At 41.3% G+C, this 18,922-nt stretch overlaps 1 protein-coding gene across 2 annotated transcripts in view; it reads right to left on the bottom strand.

Annotated features, from left to right (window-relative positions):
• The window catches only part of HAP1 (huntingtin associated protein 1), a 105,385-nt gene that overhangs the window by 16,005 nt on the left and 70,458 nt on the right, over nucleotides 1-18,922 (bottom strand). For both annotated transcript variants that reach the window (XM_070729898.1, XM_070729897.1), the window contains 3 exons: nucleotides 17,042-17,172; nucleotides 12,679-12,753; nucleotides 11,542-11,676 (listed from right to left, as the gene is read on the bottom strand). In XM_070729898.1, the coding sequence (XP_070585999.1) occupies nucleotides 11,542-11,676; nucleotides 12,679-12,753; nucleotides 17,042-17,172 (341 nt within the window). The remainder of the gene's footprint in view (nucleotides 1-11,541; nucleotides 11,677-12,678; nucleotides 12,754-17,041; nucleotides 17,173-18,922) is intronic.

The following is an 18,922-nucleotide window of genomic DNA, read 5'->3' as shown; positions in this document are numbered from 1 at the left end:
GCTGCCTTTTGTCTTACTGTCTCTTGGGGTTCGTTAAGTCTCCACCATCAGACATTACAGGGAACGCGCGGCTTCCCAATGTTTGGGGGTGGGTGGGTGAAAGAGGGCTGTCAGATGCTGCACAAAACGTGGGACTTCTCGAGATCCAGGTCGACCTCGACCAGATTTCAAATCTTCAAACCAACTGCGGTTCAGAGATTTCAAACAATGGGAGGAACGATGGAGGGATTTGGGGTGCCCGCGGGGGGGGGGGTGTTCCCGTAGCTCTTCCATTCGCTCTTCCGGATGAAGCTCCCCCTCCCTCCGTTCTATTTTCTATGCCAGGAATCGGGAAACGGAGGCAACTGGTGGAGCGGCCTTTGCTTTCTTCCTGCAGCTTCAGCTGGGCGCGGGCTGGAGAGGGCCTTGCTCCTCGGGCTATTCCCGCTTCTCTCCGGAAAGAGAGAGGCTGGGCTGCCCTTCGATGCACCCCCCCTTTTCAAAGCCCATGGGATCTTTCTTTCTTTCTTTTTCTTTCTTTCATTCTCTCTTTTTCTATTTCTCTCTCTCTCTCTCTCTCCTTCCTTCTCTTTCTGTCTCTTTCTGTCTTCCTACCATCTTACTTTCTTTCCTTTGTTTCTCTCTTTCCCTCTCTCCCACTTTGTTTCTTTCTATCTTCCTTCTTACCTTTCTTTTTTCTCTCTCTCTCCTTCCTTCCTTCTTTTACTTTCTTTCCTTCCTTACTTCTTTTTTTCTCTTTCATTCTCTTTCTTTCCGTCCTTCCTTCCTTCATTTTTTCCATCTCTCTCTCTTTTTCTTTCTATCTAACTTCTTACCATCTTTCTTTCTTTCCTTCCTTTCTTTCTCTCCCTCTTTCTCTTTCTGTCTTCCTTCCTTCTTACCATTCTTTCTCCTTCCTTCCTTCCTTCTCCTCTCTGCTCCCTCCCTTCCTCCTTTCGCCTCCTCCTTCCCTCCCGTCTTTTTCCTTCTTTTGAAGTTTGCTCTTTGCTTGCTTTTTCTGTCAAACCTTTGCAAGGATATCTGTCCCAGGCTTCTGGAAATAACCTGCAATTCACATGAGAATTCGCCGTTTCAGTGAGTCTTTGGGGCAAGGGCGCGCCTCCCTCTCCTGCAGGAGTTTTTTTTTAAAAAAAAGAGTCCGGGGACTATTCCGCAAAGTAAGACTCGGAGAAGCTTGTTTGTTGACTTGAGGTCAAAGCTTGAGAATCTAGAAAGGTGCCACTTGGAGAATCAAGAGGAGTGCCACCATGAACAGGAAATTTGGAGTGCCTGGAATCTGTTACCAGACACTTTTAGCACAAAATTATAGTTTTTTTCTCAAGGTGACACACCACCCGAGTTATGCTCGGTTTTTTGGCGAATTTTGACACACCAAGCTCAAAAGGTTGCCCATCACTGAACTAGAAAGATACATTAGCACCAGCTATAATATGCTTGTTTGTTTGTTTAAATTTAGCATGTATTAATCCAGTTTTGCAAACTAAGGTTTATGGCATAGTATTCTATCTCCAGTCAAGAAATATGTATTCATTATACCCATTATTGAAGAAACCATGACTCGGTGTGATATGGAAACTGAGTCTTGGACTGTTTTCTTAGCCATTACTCAGAGATGCTATTTCTCTAACAACCACATCCAAAGTTCACTGTAAAGCAGTTCTGGCAATTGAGCCTTGTACAAATTAAAACAATCACATTCTTAGATGAGCTTTCTCCCCTCCCCTCTCTGTAAAGGCTAGAGATTATTCTTCCCTAAAAATAGAGCAGAGCAGAAGGGAAGAGAACAGAACAGTTGGAAGGTACCTTTGAGGTCATCTAGGCCAATCCCCTGCTCAAGCAGGGACTTTATACCATTTCAAACAAATGGCTTTCCAATCTCTTCTTGAAAGCCTTCAATGTTGGGGCACCCATAACCTTTGAAGACAAGCCATTCCACTGGTCCTTGTTCTTACCATTAGAAAATTTCTCCTTAATTGTACGTTGCTTCTCTCCTTGATTAGTTTCCATCTACTGTTTCTTGTCTTGCTTTCAGGTGCTTTGGAAAATAGTTTGAACACTTCATCTCTATGGTAGTCCAAATATTGGAACGGGACTATCTGGACCGGGACTCATTGCTCACAGTCACTCATGCCCTCATCACCTCGAGGTTCGACTACTGTAATGCTCTCTACATGGGGCTACCTTTGAAAAGTGTTCGGAAACTTCAGATCGTGCAGAATGCAGCTGCGAGAGCAGTCATGGGCTTACCCAGGTATGCCCATGTTTCACCATCACTCCGCAGTCTGCATTGGCTGCCGATCAGTTTCCGGTCACAATTCAAAGTGTTGGTTATGACCTTTAAAGCCCTTCATGGCATCGGACCAGAATATCTCCGAGACCGCCTCCTGCCGCATGAATCCCAGCGACCGATTAGGTCCCACAGAGTGGGCCTTCTCCGGGTCCCGTCAACTAAACAATGTCAGTTGGCGGGCCCCAGGGGAAGAGCCTTCTCTGTGGCGGCACCGGCTCTCTGGAACCAACTCCCCCCGGAGATCAGAACTGCCCCTACTCTTCCTGCCTTCCGTAAACTCTTCAAAACCCACCTTTGCCATCAGGCATGGGGAAATTAAACATCTCCCCCTGGGCACGTTTAATTTATACATGGTATGCTTGTGTGTGTGTCTGTTAGTATATGGGGTTTTTTAAATCTTTAAATATTTTAATTAATTGGATTATTTATGATTTGTTTTCACTTGTTGTGAGCCGCCCCGAGTCTTCGGAGAGGGGCGGCATACAAATCCAAATAATAAATAATAAATAAATAAATAAACAAACAAACACTGCTACCATGTCTCCCCTAATCCTTTTCTTTTTTGTTAGGCTAGGTATATCCAATTCTTGTAACTATTTTTCATATGTTTTAGCATCAAGCCCCCTAATCATCTTTCTTCCTCTTTTCTACACTCTTTCCAGAGTCTCAACTTTTTAAAACATATTTATTGTGTGACCAAAACTGGATGCAGTATTCCAAGTGTGGTTGTATTAAGGCTTTGTAAAGCAGTACTTCATGTGATTTTGATTCTATGAGTCTATTAATGCTGCCTAGGATTGCATGTGCTTTTTTGCCTGCTGCTGCACACTGTTGGCTTATATTAAGTGATTATCCACTTGACTCCAAGATCTCTCTCACAATTATTGGCAGTAAGCCGAAGTTCACCTAATTTGTATCAGTGCAGTTGTTTTTTCTTGCCTAAGTGTAAAACCTTACTTTTATCTATATTGAGTTTCATTTTGTTCGGTATGTGCCAGAGTTCAAGTCTGTTGATATTCTTTTGGCTCTTGAGTCTATCTTTTAGGGAGTTGGCTATTTCTACCATCTTAGTGTCATCTGCATATTTGATAAGTTCCCCTTCTATTCCCTCACCTAGATTATTTATGAAGATATTGAAGAATACCTGGCCTAAAACAGAACATTCAGATAACCTACCACTTACTTCCCTCCAAGTGAATGTAGTTTATTTATTATTAATTGTACTTTTATGCTGCTCCTCTCCAAGGACTCGGGGCGGCTTACAATAATTATAAAAAACAATATACAGTTTCATTAAGGCTACAAGTTGAGTACAGTTTGTCAGATAGTTACAAATTTATTTATTTATTTATTTATTGGATTTGTATGCCGCCCTTCTCCATAGACTCGGGGCGGCTAACAACAGTGGTAAAAACAACATGCGACAATCCAATACTAAAGCAGCTAAAAACCCTTATTTTAAAACCAATCATACATACAAACATACCATACATAAATTGTAGAAGCCTAGGGGGAAAGAATATCTCAGTTCCCCCATGCCTGACGACAGAGATGGGTTTTAAGAAGCTTACGAAAGGCAAGAAGGGAGGGGGCAATTCTAATCTCTGGGGGGAGTTGGTTCCAGAGGGCCGGGGCCGCCACAGAGAAGGCTCTTCCCCTGGGTCCTGCCAAACGACATTGTTTAGTTGATAGCATCTAGTGGTGATGCTATCTATCCCACAATTTTCTAGTTTACCGAGAAGTAGGTTGCAATCTATTTTGCCAAATGCCTTATTGAAATCTAAGTGTACTATGTCCACAGCATTTTGCTGATACACTAAGCTAGTCCCTTTATCAAAGAATGAAATAAGATTTGGTTTTGGCCCTATCTGTTTTTTATGAACTCGTGTTGGCTATTGGTCAATGCTTCTACATGTTTGCAAATTTGTTCCAAGATCTTCTCAGGTATTGATGTCAGGCTGATTGGTTTATAATTTCTTGGATCTATTTTCTTTTCTTTTTTCTTTTGAAGATGGGAACCATATCATCTCTTTTCCATTCCTCAGGTACTTAATGCTCCAAGAACTTTGAAAGATGTGGTTCAATGGTTCAGAGATCACATCTGCTAGGTCCCTCAGAACTCTGGAATGTAACCTGTAAGGACCTGGTGAATTGAATCCACCTAGAGCTGACTGGTGTTGTCTTACCTTATGTTTGCTTATTTTATTGTTCTAATTTGCATTCCTAGCCTGTCTTTTGCCGTTCTGCTTTTGGTAGGTTGAGTTGTATTTTCTAAAGACAGATGCAAAGAATGAATTAAGCAGTTCTATTTTCTCTCTACTGCCTGTAATTTCCTTGCTATCTTCTCCCATTGATGAACTGATTGCCTCTATAACTTGTTTCTTGTTTTATTTATTTATTTTTATTTATTTATTTTGTCCAATACACAATGAGGGTTTTAGTGAGTATATATCAATATACACATAGTAAAATACATGATGAAGGTTATAGAGGAGATACTCATAGTAAAATATATCTAAGAAATAATAGAAAAGAAGATATAGGAATAGAAGATATAGGAATAGAATATATAGGAATAGAATATATAGAATATATAGAATATAGGAATAGAATATATATATATATATATACACATACATACACATACATACACACACACACACACACACACACACACACACACACACACACACACACACATATATATATATATATATATATATATATATATATATATATATATATGTAGATTGTTCTGAGTTCGGGTTTTGCCCTGTGTAATGTTTTGCATGTCTATGCGACGTTTCGGCGAAATCACATTCACCATCAAAGTTCCAATCTTTGTGTTATTGTAAATGGAATGTTAGCAACTGACATTTCTTCCTAGTATGTAGTGTGGGGGTGGAGATTTGCTTTGAATGTAGCAAATAGATTGGGTGACCACGTTTCAGTGATCTGATTGGTTGGTGTAATCATAGTTATTAGAAGGAATGACATGGAGATTTTTTTGAAGTGTTTTGTTTAAGGCTGATTTCCAAATATAAAATTCTAAAATCATAATTATTAGAAGGATTGACATGCTGATTATTATGAAGTGTTTATTTTGTTTAAGGCTGGTTTCCAAATCTCTGGCAGGCGGGAGGTATCATCTCTTTTATTTAGACAAAGGGATCTCCTCTCAATTTCGATAGCTTCTAGAGAAATTCTTCTATATAAATTCTCTGTTTTGTGGAGTAATTTAGTTTTTTCAAAGTCAATTTCGTGCCCTGTTTTTTTTAATGTGCTGGACAAGGGAGGAGGTCTTTTCTTGTTTTTTGACTGCATTCACATGTTCTGCTATGCGTTGGCTTGGACAAACTAACCGAAGAGTGAGCCAACGCATAGCAGAACATGTGAATGCAGTCAAAAAACAAGAAAAGACCTCCTCCCTTGTCCAGCACATTAAAAAAACAGGGCACGAAATTGACTTTGAAAAAACTAAATTACTCCACAAAACAGAGAATTTATATAGAAGAATTTCTCTAGAAGCTATCGAAATTGAGAGGAGACCCCTTTGTCTAAATAAAAGAGATGATACCTCCCGCCTGCCAGAGATTTGGAAACCAGCCTTAAACAAAATAAACACTTCATAATAATCAGCATGTCAATCCTTCTAATAATTATGATTTTAGAATTTTATATTTGGAAATCAGCCTTAAACAAAACACTTCAAAAAAATCTCCATGTCATTCCTTCTAATAACTATGATTACACCAACCAATCAGATCACTGAAACGTGGTCACCCAATCTATTTGCTACATTCAAAGCAAATCTCCACCCCCACACTACATACTAGGAAGAAATGTCAGTTGCTAACATTCCATTTACAATAACACAAAGATTGGAACTACAGCCTGAAGATGGTGAATGTGATTTCGCCGAAACGTCGCATAGACATGCAAAACATTACACAGGGCAAAACCCGAACTCAGAACAATCTACATACATATACCCGTGAAAATTTACAAAAACAAATATCTTGCCTCTACGGGGAGGACACTTTCCTACTGACTAGGACCTTTGAAAAACTTGAAGTCAGAAAAGCCTCCATCTTATGTGATCTCACATTCCTACGCAACTGCAGGGACAAAAAAATAATTCCCAAATACTTCCAACTAAAATTCCACCCAAAAACCCCAACCATAGAGAGGATCCTAAAAAGAACTGAATTAGCCCTAATCAGAAATGAACTCCACAAAAAAAGATTCATACTTGATGAAATCAACAAAAGTCTACTCTCTCTTCACCTTAAAATCAGCAACCAAATACACCCTATACTCTGGGATAAATTCAAACAAATATCAATCTGGAGAGCAGAAACAGAAACCCAATACAAGACAGACACACATAATAAGAAACTCCAAATACTAGAGGTACAGCAAAAACCCAGCCCTCCACAACAACTTATGACCAAAACAGTATATAACATATCAGACAGGATACTCACCACTACAGAAACCAATATTCTTTCAAAAGGATTTAATTTTGCAATAACTCCAAGACGCATACCAACTGAAAACATCATATGTGGAATTGAAACAACTTTAAATAAAATCAACCCAGATACTGCTAACAAAATCAGACTTAAAGTCACTAATATTCTCTGCTCTAGTAAACCTCCTAAAAGCAACATACAACAGGAAGAAAGAGATGCACTTATCAATCTGAAGAAAAACCAGGAAATAATAATCCTCCCAGCCGATAAAGGAAACTCCACTATAGTGATGAATACAGCAGACTACAAAGAAAAAATGACAAATCTACTACAAAACCCAGCCTACAAACTCCTAAGCACAGATCCTACCACCTACCTAGAAAAAACCACCAAATCTAAAATCAAGGCCTCTCCCATCAGCGAAGAAATCCAGCAAAAAATCATCCCCAGAGAAAAATCTTCCATATGTCCAAAACTCTATGGCCTTCCAAAAATACACAAAGAAGGAATACCTCTCAGGCCAATAGTCAGTTCTATAGGCTCCCCTCTACAAAACCTTGCCAAATTTTTAGCCAAATACCTTCAACCATATACAAAACTATTACCTCATATGTTCAAAATTCATTCCACTTTATACAAATAATTAAAAAACAAAACCTACAACCCGATGACCTACTTGTAAGTTTCGATGTCGTGTCCCTGTTCACACAAATACCTATTAAAGAAGCCTTGACAGCTATCCAGGACAAACACAAACCCCCCAAATATATCCTAGACCTTACCAACCACTGCCTGACCAATACATACTTCATCTATAATGAACAAAGATATAAACAAATAGAGGGAGCCCCCATGGGATCACCTCTATCACCTGTCATAGCCAACCTCTATATGGAATATTTCGAAAATAATGCTTTAGAGCAAGCCAAATACAAACCCAAACTTTGGCTGAGATATGTTGATGATACCTTTGTAATTTGGCCACATGGTAAAGAAAAACTAGACAATTTCCTCACACATCTCAACAGCCTACACCCCAAAATACAGTTTACTATGGAAACAGAAATCAATGATCAACTTCCCTTTCTAGATGTACTGGTCTATAAAAAACCCAATGGCAGCCTAGGACATACTATCTACCAAAAGAAAACCCATACCAACCGTTATCTAAATGCACACTCACACCACCACCCCGCACAAATCACCTCAGTGGCCAAAACTCTCATCACCAGAACCAAACGCTTAGCTGACCATGAGCACTTAAAAACTGAATTGAACAAACTCAAAGATGTACTAATTTCTAATGGATTCAAAGAGAAAACAATAACAAACCTAATCAATAAAGAGACACCCCCCAAAAAACAAGATCAAGAACAGGACAATGGCACCACCATCCTTCCTTACATCAAAGGCACCACGGATAAAATTAGTAAAATCCTGCACAAACATAACATCAAAACCTCATTTTGCACTAACCAAAAAATATCTAATATCCTAAGGAGCCCCAAAGATAAAATCCAATTGGAATACCAAGGAATCTATGAAATCCCTTGCAAAACATGTGCAGCCACATACATTGGACAAACTAACCGAAGAGTGAGCCAACGCATAGCAGAACATGTGAATGCAGTCAAAAAACAAGAAAAGACCTCCTCCCTTGTCCAGCACATTAAAAAAACAGGGCACGAAATTGACTTTGAAAAAACTAAATTACTCCACAAAACAGAGAATTTATATAGAAGAATTTCTCTAGAAGCTATCGAAATTGAGAGGAGACCCCTTTGTCTAAATAAAAGAGATGATACCTCCCGCCTGCCAGAGATTTGGAAACCAGCCTTAAACAAAATAAACACTTCATAATAATCAGCATGTCAATCCTTCTAATAATTATGATTTTAGAATTTTATATTTGGAAATCAGCCTTAAACAAAACACTTCAAAAAAATCTCCATGTCATTCCTTCTAATAACTATGATTACACCAACCAATCAGATCACTGAAACGTGATCACCCAATCTATTTGCTACATTCAAAGCAAATCTCCACCCCCACACTACATACTAGGAAGAAATGTCAGTTGCTAACATTCCATTTACAATAACACAAAGATTGGAACTACAGCCTGAAGATGGTGAATGTGATTGTAAAAGCAAAAGCACTTTATAGTTTGAAAAATAAACACAGAGAAAAACCTGTTCTTCCCAACAGGCAGGCTATGAGACTTCACAGCAGAGTCCTGATGGCCAGACAATACAGCAGACTTCTTGCTGGCACACCCACCACTGTAGAGAATAACACCCACACCTTTTTCCCCCAAGGTTTCAGTATTCAAAGTCACAAACCAGAATTCCAAGACGCCAAAGATCACAGCCAGGTCCCAGGACTCCCAAAGATAATACTCCACAAGCCAGGAAGGGTGGGTCTGCCTTTTCAGCCTTTCCAGAGAGCACCACACCCAAACCCAGCTGTTGCCTCTTTAGTGCTGAAAGTACCTGGCTAATTGTCCCCTTCGTTGTGTTGCTCTTCTCTGCCGGAGATCGATTATTGCTTGTGCATTTTCATCTAAGGAATCCAGGCTGCTTGCTGGGGAGAGCTCCCTCTCGGGGGACTCTGGCTGTCCTCCCTCTCCCTCAGCCTGAGATTCCTCCTCCCCGTCTGCCTGAACCTCCTGTTCGTCATCCTCCCCCTCTGAGCAGGAAGCCGGCAGAGGATCAGCCGTTCCCTGAGGGGCCTCAGACGGAATCACAACAATATATATATATATATATATATATATATATATATATATATATATATATATATATATATATATATACTGTACATACATACATACATACATACATACATACATACATACACATACACATACATATAGGAATAGAATATATCAATGAAAGAATAGAAGAAGAGATATAGGAGATATAGGAGAGTAATAGGACAGGGGACGGAAGGCACTCTAGTGCACTTGTACTCGCCCCTTACTGACTGTATGTGTTGAAAGAAACCCCTTTTATTATTTTTGATATTTGTTGCAAGTCTTACCTCATTCTGATCCTTAGCTTTCCTAACTTCATCTTTGCAGGCCAGGCTGTTTGTTGATACTCTGTCTTAGTTATGGGTCCCTCTTTCCATTTTTTTCTATTTATCCTTTTCTTCTTCTTTCAATTAGTCAAGAGAGTTCTTTATGCAACCAAACTGATTTTTCTCGGATTTCTTGTTTGCTTGGTTGTTTTTCCAATGGTATTGAGCTGGACTGGGCTTTTATGATCATATTTTTCAAAGTTGCCTAAACTTCTTGGGTTGATTTTGCATTTAAGATTTTCATTCATGGAATCCTTCCTAAACTCTGAGTTTGTTTCAGCTTTAAGACTCTGATTTGATTATGTTCTGTTATTTGTATCTGTTTTATTTTTTACTCTAATATAGCATGGTCACTCACTCCCAAATTTCCTTCTATTCCCTCTATACTTCTTCTCTGTTAGTAAAAATAAGGTCCTCTATGACTGCCCCTCTAGTTGCCTCCTCTACTTTTGAATAACAAAGTTAGGTTGCTGGCCAGGAACCCATTCAATTTCCCCCTTATTGCTGAGTTTGTCTCCCAGTTAATGTCTGTGTAATTAAAATCCCCCATTACTCCTGGGATATATTTCCTACATACATTTATTAACTGTTTAGCAAAAAGTTCATCTATTTTTTCTGCTTGGTTGGGTGATCTCTAGTATATGACTTTGATACTCATTCTTTTTTTCTTTAAAAAAACAAGCGTACACATTCTAGCAGGCTTTCATCCTTGGTTTTTTGTATATCTGTAGAGAGGAAGTGATATCTAAAACATAATGCCACTCCACCTCCTCTTTTGGTAGGTCTGTTTCTTTTGAATAGTTTATATCCTTCTATCAGTACATTCCTGTCACAAATTTCATCCTACCAAGTGTGAATCCTAGAATCCTCATGCTTGTGTGTGTGTGTGTGTTTGTGTGTGTGATTATTTTCTGTTGAATCACATTCTCATTTTTACTTTGTTTTGGTGGTTTGACTTCGGCAGCTGCATTTTTCTTGGCAAAATTTCAGAAGTGGCTCACCACTGCCTGCATCTTGGAGTTGAAAGAAAGAGGAACTGGCTCCAGCCGGTTTCATGCCTAAGGCAGAACTAGAAATCACAGTATCTCAGCTCCTAGCCTGCTGCCTGACAATGTACACCAATCTGGCTCTAGATTACATATGCATCCTATTTGTGTATATGCATCGTATCCTCCTATTATATATGTATTATATATTCTACATTTATACACACAAATACATTAAATCCTCTCCAAGGACTCGGTGCGGCTTACAACATATAAAAAAGATACATCAAGATACAGTCTGGCGGGTCCCAGGGGAAGAGCCTTCTCTGTGGTGGCCCCGACTCTCTGGAACCAGCTCCTCCCAGAGATTAGAACTTCCCCCACCCTCCTTGCCTTCCGTAAACTCCTTAAAACTCACCTCTGTCGTCAGGCATGGGGGAATTGAGGCATTCCCCCCCCCCTTCTCTTTCGGGCCTATACAATTTATGTATGGTATGTCTGTGTGTATGTCTGGTTTAATAATGGGGTTTTTAAATGTTTTTTTAAATCTATTAGATTTGTCATGAATTGTTTTATTGTATGCTGTGAGCCGCCCCGAGTCTATGGAGAGGGGCAGCATACAAATCTAATAAATAAATAAATAATAAACAGTTAATTAGGAAGATACAGTTAATTCCTTATCCTCTATGTATGCATTATCTTTCCTTACCAAGGGCAAGAAGGTGGGAGAACTGTGATGGATAGTGCTGTTGGGCAAACTGCGGTTGCGAAGATTTTTAATGTCTTCCCGAGCTTCGTGCAACATTGCTTCACATTCTATGTATTTCTCCTGTGTGTCCTGGAGCTGAAACGATACCACAGAATAGAAAAAAAAGTCAGGAACCTCATATTTAATAGGGCCAAGCCAAGTGAGTAAAGGGAGACACTATTTTAAACCATTTTGTGAGCCAAAATCATGCAGCAATGGAGTGCTGTTTTCCTGCTGAGGGTAATGTAATATGAGTAGTTACAGCTGAATCATCATTTCCAGATGTCACCTGAGTGATCAATGATTTTTTTTTGACATTTTTGCTATGTGAAGGGATCTAATTTAAGCTTCAATTATTGTTTTTCCACCTTTTTGCTTAGCAATGGCTGAAACCTGGTGACTACAGAAATGAGATATAGGTCATTCTTGGTCAAATGGACCACCTTGAATTTCAATGAAACTTTGTACATATATTCCATATGGTATAAAACTGAGGTGTGAAAAATTTTAAGTCCATATTTGCACACCTCAGTTTTATACCATAAGGAATATATGTACAAAGTTTCATTGAATTTGAAGGTGGTCGAGTGGAGAAGATTCTGAAAATTGGTCCACTTGACAAAGAATGACTCATACCTAACTAAGGCATCTTAGCATATCATATAAATGATTACTACAATAATAATTTCTTTTGTGCATGCATACTTCTATGGATGGATGTTTCTTCTTTCAGAAATTTCTGCCAATTTAAACAAGACAGATATAATTAGGATGAGCAGAAGTGGGGAAATGATGGAATTAAGTATTAATATAATTTTAAATCATACTTCTATTCTGCCCCAACTACCTGTTTTGCCTTGGCATTGCTTATTTTTTTAAAATGTGGCCCCCCAAATCCCCCAATGGTCAACTCTATTCAGACTCTCTCATCCACCCCCCCTCCATCTCTCTCGCACACTCAGACACCAATCACTCTTTGTACAAAAAGCTATAATGTGTTGCCATAAAGCTATTTGGATTCATTTGTGGAAAGCTGAGCTCCTTGCTATCTTTTCCATGCAACCAGCTCTCTCCCCGCTTTGCCGCTCAGGGACCCACCTCTCTGCCAAGCTGCAATTGGATTTCTTTGGCTGCAGCGAGTTGCTGTTGCAATTGATCCACTTCTGAACAATACTGGGGAGAAAGGGAGGGGGGGGGAAATCAGTCAATAGGTTTCCAAAGCTAAGGTTATTTATCTTTTTCCAGATGAGTAACTTGGGTGCTATAATAAATTATTTAAGACACACACTTATGAAAAAAAAAAAAATTCACCATAATGCATGTACCTAACATAGTTTACAATGTCTGCGGAGAGGGGCGGCACACAAATGAAATAATTAATAGATAGATAGATAGATAGATAGATAGATAGATAGATAGATAGATAGATAGATAGACAGACAGATAGATAGATAGATGATAGATAGATACAAAGATAGATAGATAGATAGATAGATAGATAGATAGATAGATAGATAATTACACTTCAATATAAAGACTTCAAAATGCATGATTATTCCCATAAACTGGCATAAACAGTTTCAATCCTTTGCCTCAGGACACCACAACTCTATAGAGTATTTATTTGCCAAAATAACACAGAGACAGTTAATTCCTTCAAGCCATCACTCTGCTTCCACCTAATATCCACAATACAGTCTTATGTCTAAGTATATTTACCTTCAAAGTATGACTGATTTACTAATCCCTTGCCATCATTTCTACTATCTTCTCTTTTTGGTATCTTACAATTATACTACTTTGTTGTTTGTATGAACACTGAGACCTTATGTAATGCTGAAAAAATTATTTCTGTGTACAATCACTTTCGTCCAATAAAGTATCCTATTCCTATTCCTAATTCTATTCCATTCCCTTTGTATATGGAGATTCTCAGTCATCCAGGATATGGTTGTCCCCAAAGTGCTTTTTCAAGATGCAACTGGACTTTCTGGTTTTTCTTTGAAGACGCTTTGCTTCCCATTCAAGAAGCTTCGGGAGCTGAAGAAGCTTTTTGGATCAGAAGCGAAATGTCTTCAAAGAAAAGCAGAAAATCCAGTAGCCTCTTATAAAAAGCACTGTTCAAATTCCATTCTATTCTATTCACAAGAGAGCCAAGCAGAATACCTCCTTAAGAACAATGGCTCCAGTTTTATAAACAATTCTATTAGTCCAAAGTCATTAAGAAATCAGTCTAGTTGAAAATTGTACATCAAATATCGTTTAAAAAACCCTCAAATTGGAAGGAATGTTTTATTTGTCTGGGGACAGGTGAATGATGCTCCAGATATTCTGTAACTACATGATCCACAGGCTTTTGCCATTAGCCAAACTGGTTGGGCTGATACAGGAGTGGGCAATTAATTTAATTTAATTTAATTAACAAACAAACAAACCCTGGGTTTGCTAGAGTGTGACAGGACTTAGATCAGTGATGGCGAACCTATGACACATGTGTCACAGGTGGCACGCGGAGCCATATCTGCTGGCACTCAAGCCATTGCCCTAGCTCAGCTCCAACAAGCCTGTGTGTGCCAACCAGCTGATTTTTGGCTGCACAGAGACTCTGGGTGTTTTTGCTTCCAGAGATCCTCCGTGAGGATGGGGGAGGGCGTTTTTACCCTCCCTCAGCTCCTGGGAAGCCTTAGTGGAGCCTGGGGAGGGTGAAACACGAGCCTACTGGGCCCACCAGAAGTTGGGAAACAGGCCATTTTCCAGCCACCAGAGGGCCTCCAGGGGCCAGGGGAAGCTGTTTTTGCCCTCCCTAGGCATTGAACTATGGGTATCGGCACTTGCGCATCCGCGATAGCATGCGGCCACGCTCTTTTGGCACCCGAGGAAAAAAAGATTCACCATCACTGACTTAGATGGAAAGCCTTTTCTGAATGGCACCTGGTTTTTGGAATGTCAACTCCCAAAGACCAGATTGGCCCCATTTGTACTGACTGTCCTAAGGCCTTTAAGACATGGCTATGTCACTGGGTTCAGGATTTGGATGTGCAGCGGAGCCTATGCAATGACTATGTTGAATGTTGCTGGCTGTTTTTGCACCTCACTACTGTTATACAGATAGTCCTCATCTTACAACCACAACTGAGCTTGAAATTTATGTTACTGAGAAATTTGCTGAGACATTTTACAAATTTTCTTGCCACATCAGTTAAGTGAATCACTGCAGTTATTAAACTAGTAACTTGGTTATTTTAATTAGCTTTAATTAAACTTAGTAATTAAATTTGTTTAATTTAATTAGTTATTAAATTGCTAACACGGTTGTTAAGTGAGTAGGATGTCCCCATTGACTTTCCTTGTCAGAAAGTCAAAATAGCTGATCACATGACTCCATCATAAATATGAGGCCGTTGCCAAGCGCCTGAATTTCTATCGCGTGACCATGCAAGAGTCATAAGTGAGAAAAATGGTCATTAGTCACTTTTTTCAGCGCCATTGGAACTTGAATGTTTATTAAGTAAACTGTTGAAAGTGGAGGACGACCTATATAGTGTTAATATGGCTTTATATATTTTTTAAAGCTGCAATATCTTTTTAGCTTTATTTATAATAGCAATAGCACTTATATACCACTTCATAGTGCTATAAAGGCAGTTTACTTGCCCCTAACAATCTGGGTCCTCGCTTTATTGAACTCGGAAGGATGGAAGACTGAGTCAACCTTAAGCCTGATACAATTCAAACCAGGTTCAAGGCAGACGTAGTCTGCAGCATTGCATTATAACTAGCACAGCTCTTCATAATTATTATAAACTCTTCAGAGTCTTGTTTGCAAGATGGGAAGTTATATAAATCAAATCAATAAAATAAAGAAATAAAGAACCAAAGCTGGCTAAATTTGCTCAGTTCCTCTGCTTACCTCCGAGGCCGCCTTCGGCCGCACGAATCCCAGTGGCCGATTAGGTCCCAGTGGCCTTCTCCGGGTCCCCATCGACTAAACCAGTGTTTCCCAACCAGTGTGCCGCGGCACACTAGTGTGCCGCGGGACATGGCCAGGTGTGCCGCGAGCCCGGCCTGGCTGGAGCTTCCCTGGCGGTGACGGGAAGTGAACTTTTGGGGCTTGGTGGGAGGATGCCGGCCACTGTTGTTTCTAAGCTGCGTGGGCGTGCGCCCGCACAGTCATTAGGACACACACACCCCCCGCAGAAATTTTTGAAGTGGCGCAAAGCCACGTAGTCCTGAATCGCTCCCTTCTCCGGCCAGCAAAGTCGGCTGCCCGGGAAAGCGCCGCCTTTGAAAAGCGTGCGTTTAAAAGGCGCACCATTTTCCCAGGCAGCCGGCTTGCTGGCCGGAGAAGCGAGCGATCCGGGACTGCGTGGCTTTGCGCCGTGATGACAACGGTGCCGTGGTAGCCTCCAAGTGCCGCCCTTCGTGGCGCCCCACCACCCGTTTCTACAAGTCGGGTGGGGTACCGGGAGGCGGAGGCGGAGGCGGTGCGTGGCCTGGCGCTGAGCGCCATAGACACTTGAGAGGGCAAAGGGTTGGATGTGGCTGCTGCCTCTTAGGCGGAGGCGGAGGCAACGGCGGAGTTTGCACTGGGGCCATGCGGGGCCACTGATCCAGGGGGCCGCGGACCGGCAAGCCGCCCTCCACTCTCTCCCGCTCTCTCTTTCTCTCTATGTTGCCGGCATGGTGCACGAGAGAAAAAGAGAGAGAGAGAAAAAGGAGGGTTAGAGAGAAAGCAAGAGAGAAAGAGGAAGAGAGAAGGAAAGCGAGAGAGAAAGCAAGGGAGAGAGAAAAAAAGAATAAAAGAGATAGCAAGAGAGACAGAAAGTGAGAGAGAAAGAATGCAAGAGAGAGAAAGCGAGAAAGAAGGAGGGAAGGAGGGTGAGAGAAAGCAAAAAAGAGAGGAAGGAAGAAAGAAAGGGATGGAGAAAGAGGGAAAGAAAGAGATAGGGGAGAAATAGGGCGAAAGGGAGGAAGAGAGGGTTTTTTTGTCCAAACATTTTTAGCCCCTCCCCCCGCTCGCCCCCCCTGCACGCCCCAACCCCTCTCCAGTGTTCCCCAGGATTTTGTAAGTGTGAATAATGTGCCGCGGCTCAAAAAAGGTTGGGAAACACTGGACTAAACAATGTCATCTGGTGGGAACCAGATGGAGAGCCTTCTCTGTGGCGGCCCCGGCCCTCTGGGACCAACTCCCCCCAGAGATTATGACTGCCCCCACCCTCCTTGCCTTTCGTAAGTTATTAAAAACTTATCTTTGCCGCCAGGCATGGGGAACCTAACACACACCCCAATTGTCAAGGCTGGTGTATGCTTTGATTGGTTGTGTGATTATTTTATTATAAGGGTTTTAAATTGTATTTTAAAATTGGATTTGAACACTGTTTATGTTGTGAGCCGCCCCGAGTCCTCAGAGAGGGGCGGCATACAAATCTAATAAACTATTATTAATAATTATTATTATTACCGCACGGCACTTCTGCTGTTGCTCTACAATCTGTGCTAGAAGCTGGCTAATTTCCTCCTGTTGGCGGATTGAATCCTCCGTCTTGAGAGCCAGCTCCTCAGAAATCAGGATAACTTGCTGGCTGCTATCAGCTAAAAGAGACGAAATAAAACTATTATTATTTGGAATATAAAGCAGCTTCTTAAATACTCAAGAATACTCTGCATTGCTCAGCAATGGGTGACACTTGTTTTCTTTTTCCCTACTTTTTATGCTTTTTCAAGCACCCAGACTATTGGAAGAATACACAGTTTGAGCTCCTTTTCACTTGTCCAATAGTTAATTCTATGCTGTAGGTGCATGTGATTATAATGTATTATTACACTGGGAAGAAAGCTTCAAATACACAGGAGGCAATTGGGGTTCATGCTGAAATTGAAACCCTTTTACAAAGCATGTAAAGTTGGCTCCAAGATAGCCACAGTTGAATTCACACAATGGGATTATTTTAACAACTATATAGCATAGGTTTGCTTAGTTTCTAAGTCCAGCAAGATCAGCTAGGTACAATCATTTGCTGATGCAAATATGCATTTGTGGTGGCACACACATCTTAATAGGGAGATATAAGGAAGGTTCCCCTCGCACATACGTGCTAGTCATTCCCGATTCTAGGGGGTAGTGCTCATCTCCATTTCTAAGTCAAAGTGCCAGCACTATCTGATGAAGATTCCATCATCATGTGGCCGGCAGGACTTAATGCCAAATACACACAGAATGCTGTTACTTTCCCACCAAGGTGGTCTCTATTTTTGTACTTGCATTTTTACATGCTTTTGAACTGCTAGGTTGGCAGAAACTGGGGTAAGTAACAGGAGCTCACTCCGTTGTGCGGGTCTAGGGATTTGAACCACCAAACTGCCAACCTTTCTGATCAACAAGCTCAGCGTCTTAGCCACTTAGCCACAATGTCCTCATAGGTAGTGTTGGGCGAACTGCACCTGCAAAGTTCAGGTTCGTACCGAACCCGAACCCGAATTTTTGCAAAAGTTCAGCAAAAGTTCGGGTTCTGGCTCGAGAGAGTGCCAGGAAGCATCACCGCCCAGCTGTCACCTTCTGGAACAGCCGGGGCACTTCCCGGCGCTTTCCTGAACCTGAACTTTTGCCGAACTTCTGGGCTGTTTCTGAAGGTGACAGCTGGACGGCAACACTGGGAGGCAAAAAAGGAGGTGGAGAATCCCACGAGGGGATTCCAGGGGCGGAGCTTTGACATCACTGAGACGTCCTTCCTGGCCAGCTGAAACGGGGACTGCAGGAAGGACATACCAGTGACGTCAAAGCTCCGCCCCTGGAATCCCCTCGTGGGATTCCCCACCTCCTTTTGCACCTCCTGACCAGCAGACAGCTCCCCAGCTGTTCAGGGAAGTGCCGCCGCCCAGCTGTCACCTTCAGAAACAGCCGGGGCGCTTCTCTGCGGTCTCCCGAACACCAAACCCGGAAGTTTGGCAAAAGTTCGGGTTGGGGTTCGGGAGAGCACCGGGAAGTACCCCGGCTGTTCCGGAAGGTGACAGCTGGGTGGCGGTGCTTCCTGGTGCTCTCTCCCAAGCGCCGAACTCAAAAGTTCAGAAAAAGTTCCGGTTCAGGCTCAGGTGCCGAACCCGAACTTTTTAAAAAATTCGGGTGCCAAACCCGAACATTGTTGGGTTCACCCAACACTACTCATAGGGAGATATGGATAATTTTACTGTTACTGATATCAGGCATAGCCAAAACTGTTCATGGGTTGGCTTGTGTCAACTTTCCCCAACCAAACATTTTGGATTAATACTACGAAAAACCGTTGGCAGGGCAGCCACCTGAAAACAAGATGGGAATGTGTAGAAGAATTAATCAATTGGGAGC

Source organism: Erythrolamprus reginae, chromosome Z (assembly GCF_031021105.1).
Source record: "Erythrolamprus reginae isolate rEryReg1 chromosome Z, rEryReg1.hap1, whole genome shotgun sequence".
In the NCBI taxonomy this organism is placed as follows: Eukaryota; Metazoa; Chordata; class Lepidosauria; order Squamata; family Dipsadidae; genus Erythrolamprus; species Erythrolamprus reginae.
Note: the sequence above shows the minus strand (reverse complement) of the source record. Positions and strands in the feature narration are given on the sequence as shown.